General features: G+C 48.2%; 1 protein-coding gene across 1 annotated transcript; it reads right to left on the bottom strand.

Annotated features, from left to right (window-relative positions):
• Nucleotides 1-770: 770 nt before the first annotated feature.
• On the bottom strand, nucleotides 771-2,566 carry sst1.2 (somatostatin 1, tandem duplicate 2). Its single transcript, XM_004564990.3, has 4 exons — nucleotides 2,356-2,566; nucleotides 2,099-2,277; nucleotides 1,007-1,212; nucleotides 771-912 (listed from the first exon to the last, which is right to left on the bottom strand). The coding sequence occupies exons 1-3, from the start codon at nucleotides 2,555-2,557 to the stop codon at nucleotides 1,018-1,020; spliced, it is 576 nt and encodes a 191-aa protein (XP_004565047.3). The 5' UTR covers nucleotides 2,558-2,566; the 3' UTR covers nucleotides 771-912; nucleotides 1,007-1,017.
• Between the last annotated feature and the right edge of the window lie 575 nt (nucleotides 2,567-3,141).

Below are 3,141 nucleotides of genomic sequence, written 5' to 3'. Positions count from 1 at the left end.
GTGGCCATTTGCATACTATGCACTCTCTCTCTCTTCATATATGTGTGTGTGTGTACAACAGCTTTATGTTAATGTATAATCCTTAATATGTTTTGTGTGTGCGTGTGTGTGTGGGAGGGGGGGGGGGGGGTGCCAGAGGGAGTGTTCGCCCAGGGCGCCAAACAGGCTAGGACCGCCACTGCATGTGGTCGTCACGTTCGGTTTAATAATTAAAGGCCAGCACAGATCAGCAGCGTGAGTCGAGCTGTAAATGTGACCCTCGCTCTGCTGACATGACCTTGCCTCAGATCAGTGTCTAAGACGCTGAAATAACAGCGGACGTATTCGTTCTCCTAAAGTGAAACACGAACACGCTGCTGCATAGCAGCCAATCGGTGGCTTATGTTCAGGAAGAGGGCGGGGCTTGAGTGTGCACATTAGTGTGAAGCTTTCAAAGATGTGTGTGAGTGATGTTGTGCCCTTTAATGGACTAAAGTGTCTGCCTGCAATCACTCCGACTCTCTCTCAGCCGTTTAATGTCTTCAGCCAATATTTGCTCTCTCTCGCTGCTCTCCATTTAAGGTTAATTAGACTCGCCCCTCTCGCTCTCTGTTCAAACACTAAGGCCTGCTGCTGTTTCCACACAAACACACCGATCACTCCCAGTGCTCCCACTGCTCCTCCCGGTCACGCATGCAGGAGTCTGTTGTCAGGATGCTAACAGCTGCTGCACAGCTGGATGTGTGTTCACAGTTCAGACAGACAGAGGAGGCGGGGACACAGACTTCACAGATTTCTCTCTTTATTTGATAATTACATTAATTATTCAGGTATGATGCAGCCAGACAGCTGCTGATTGGTCCATCCAATCTCTCAGGTGAAGGCCAGGTGATAGGGGATCGGTCCACTGGTCTTAGGAAGGCGTGGCCTCATCTGGAAGCAAAAAAGAAGACAGGTGAGACAGCAGGTTGGTATCTAGGTTAACTGGTATAGTTTGTAGGTGTAGCTTAAGCAGGTGGTCACGTACCTGGGGGGGCTTTAACAGGAAGTGAGGCCCTTCCAGTAGAAGTTCTTGCAGCCGGCCTTGCGTTCGCGGGGGGGTATGCTGTTGGGTTGGTCGGCAGACCGCTCCAGGTTCATCCTCCCGCCTGTTGCCTCAGCTTCCCGCTGGACGTCGGCCTCAGGCAGAGACATCTGAGCGAGCAGGTCCTCCACCGCACGTTTACTCCACTCCTGAGGATCCAGAAACCAGTTTAGCACCAAAGCAGACCCTTTAGCACAGCTAAGAGCAGCTAGAACAGTTTAAATCACTTTTTTGGAACCATGTGGTACACCTGGGAGTTTGGCAACAGTGATGAACGAGTTTAGAGCAGGTCAGAATGATTCAGCACGGATTAGGACACATCGAATAGTAACCAAACAGAAGAGCTCAGAACTGTTTAGAGCAACTTGGAACTGCACCAAGTTTTTCTGGGATCTTCCCAAGAAGACACATTTGATCTGAACTGACCTGCTGTTCCAAAACATTAATGTGGATGAACAGAGCAAGAAATCATAAGAAGAAACAAACTGTCCAGTTTTAACTGCAGAAGAATGAAACGAGGTAACTCGGCTTCTGTTGTAAATCACTTTTTGTTTGTATTTTTGTTTTTTCCACTTTTGTGTCTCTATGATGTCATGGAGAGCAAATATCCTGATATAATCATCTCGGCAAACACAAGTCCCACCCACACATTCAGCAGCCAATCAGAGTTTGATTCAGTGAAGGCAGATGGGAAATGCCCTGGATCAGATAAAGAAGGATTATTCTGAGCTGTGAATCATGCAAAGCTGCTCTGGCAGAGTTAAAGAATAGAAATATGGAGCTGAAGCAGAACTTTGAAGAAATACTTGGAACCCTCTAACTGTCTTTTCTGCTACCTTGTGAGCTTTGCTTAGCATAAAAACATGTTGAATAAGAGGGAACCAGCTAGCCTGGCTCCAAAGATAATAAAGCATCTCACTAACAGAGCCTTATCATCGCGACGCTTTAATCTGAAGGGAGCTGTTTCCCCACTGTTCCTTCAAAGTAATGGCGCACTAAAACGATGCTGCGAGCTGTCAGGGTGCTCGGTCTCACCTGTGACAGGAACCCTGCGCTGCGAGGTCGTTGCAGCAGCCGATGATTGCGCAGCTCCAGCTCCAGCTCCAGGTCCGGGTCCTGCAGCTGGTCTCTGTCTGGCTGAGAGGAAACTCCGGTACTGCACAGAACCAGTGCCATGAGAACCAAAATGGCGGGACAACGTACACACTGCATACCTGGAGGAGAGCAAGAAGAAGATGTTAAAAGAGAAAAAGAACTAAGAAAAAGAGCAGAGGAGAAGGAGAAGCTCCTACTGGTGCTGGTCTGGTTTCTTCTGCTGGTCCTGGTGCTGGTTCTGGTTCTTGGCTCTCTCTGGTCCTGGTGCTGTGGGTGCTGCCCTTTTGAAGCCTGGTGCTCCTCCTCCTGTGGGTCACATGATGCCGCGTGGCTGATTGACAGCCGGCGAGCTGCAAGGTGATGAAGGAACTCTGACTTACAAGTTAAACAAAAGTCCATTAATCCTTATTGACTTTAAATGGAAGCCGAGCAATAAAACAATAAACCTATCAGCAGCAGCGCGCCGCGGCTGCCGCCGCTCATCTCCGACAAATACAACAGCGGAACGTCGGGCTGAAGAGGACAGGAATTAACGGAGCGTTCAGAGGATTAGCAGACTTCATTAGCACTCGCTGATATCTCCATTAAACAAAGAGGCAGCAGCAGAGAGTCGCCCACTCAACATTTAGTCAGAACAAACACGACTTTTATACTGTCGAAAAACACTTTGTGCTGCTTTCAAATGTTCTTCTGCAGGCAGACAGAGTGGAAATGGCATCAGGGAATCCCACCAACACGGATGACTCAACGCAGTCCCAGCAGAGCGTAAAATAACACTCGATTCAAGTCCAACTTCAATGGAAGCACTTTAGATAACGGCTCGCAATAAGCAGCGCAGCTCTTCACGATGTACACGCCGCGAGGACCGATCCTGATATTATATTTCAGGAGGAACACAACCGATCTTCCTACGGGGAATAAATGCAGGAGCATTAAATGTTCACATTTTACACTTTCAAATATTTATTTGTGTGCTAAATCGA

Source organism: Maylandia zebra, linkage group LG14, assembly GCF_041146795.1.
Source record: "Maylandia zebra isolate NMK-2024a linkage group LG14, Mzebra_GT3a, whole genome shotgun sequence".
Taxonomy (NCBI): domain Eukaryota; kingdom Metazoa; phylum Chordata; class Actinopteri; order Cichliformes; family Cichlidae; genus Maylandia; species Maylandia zebra.
This window is presented reverse-complemented; position numbering and strand designations above follow the sequence as displayed.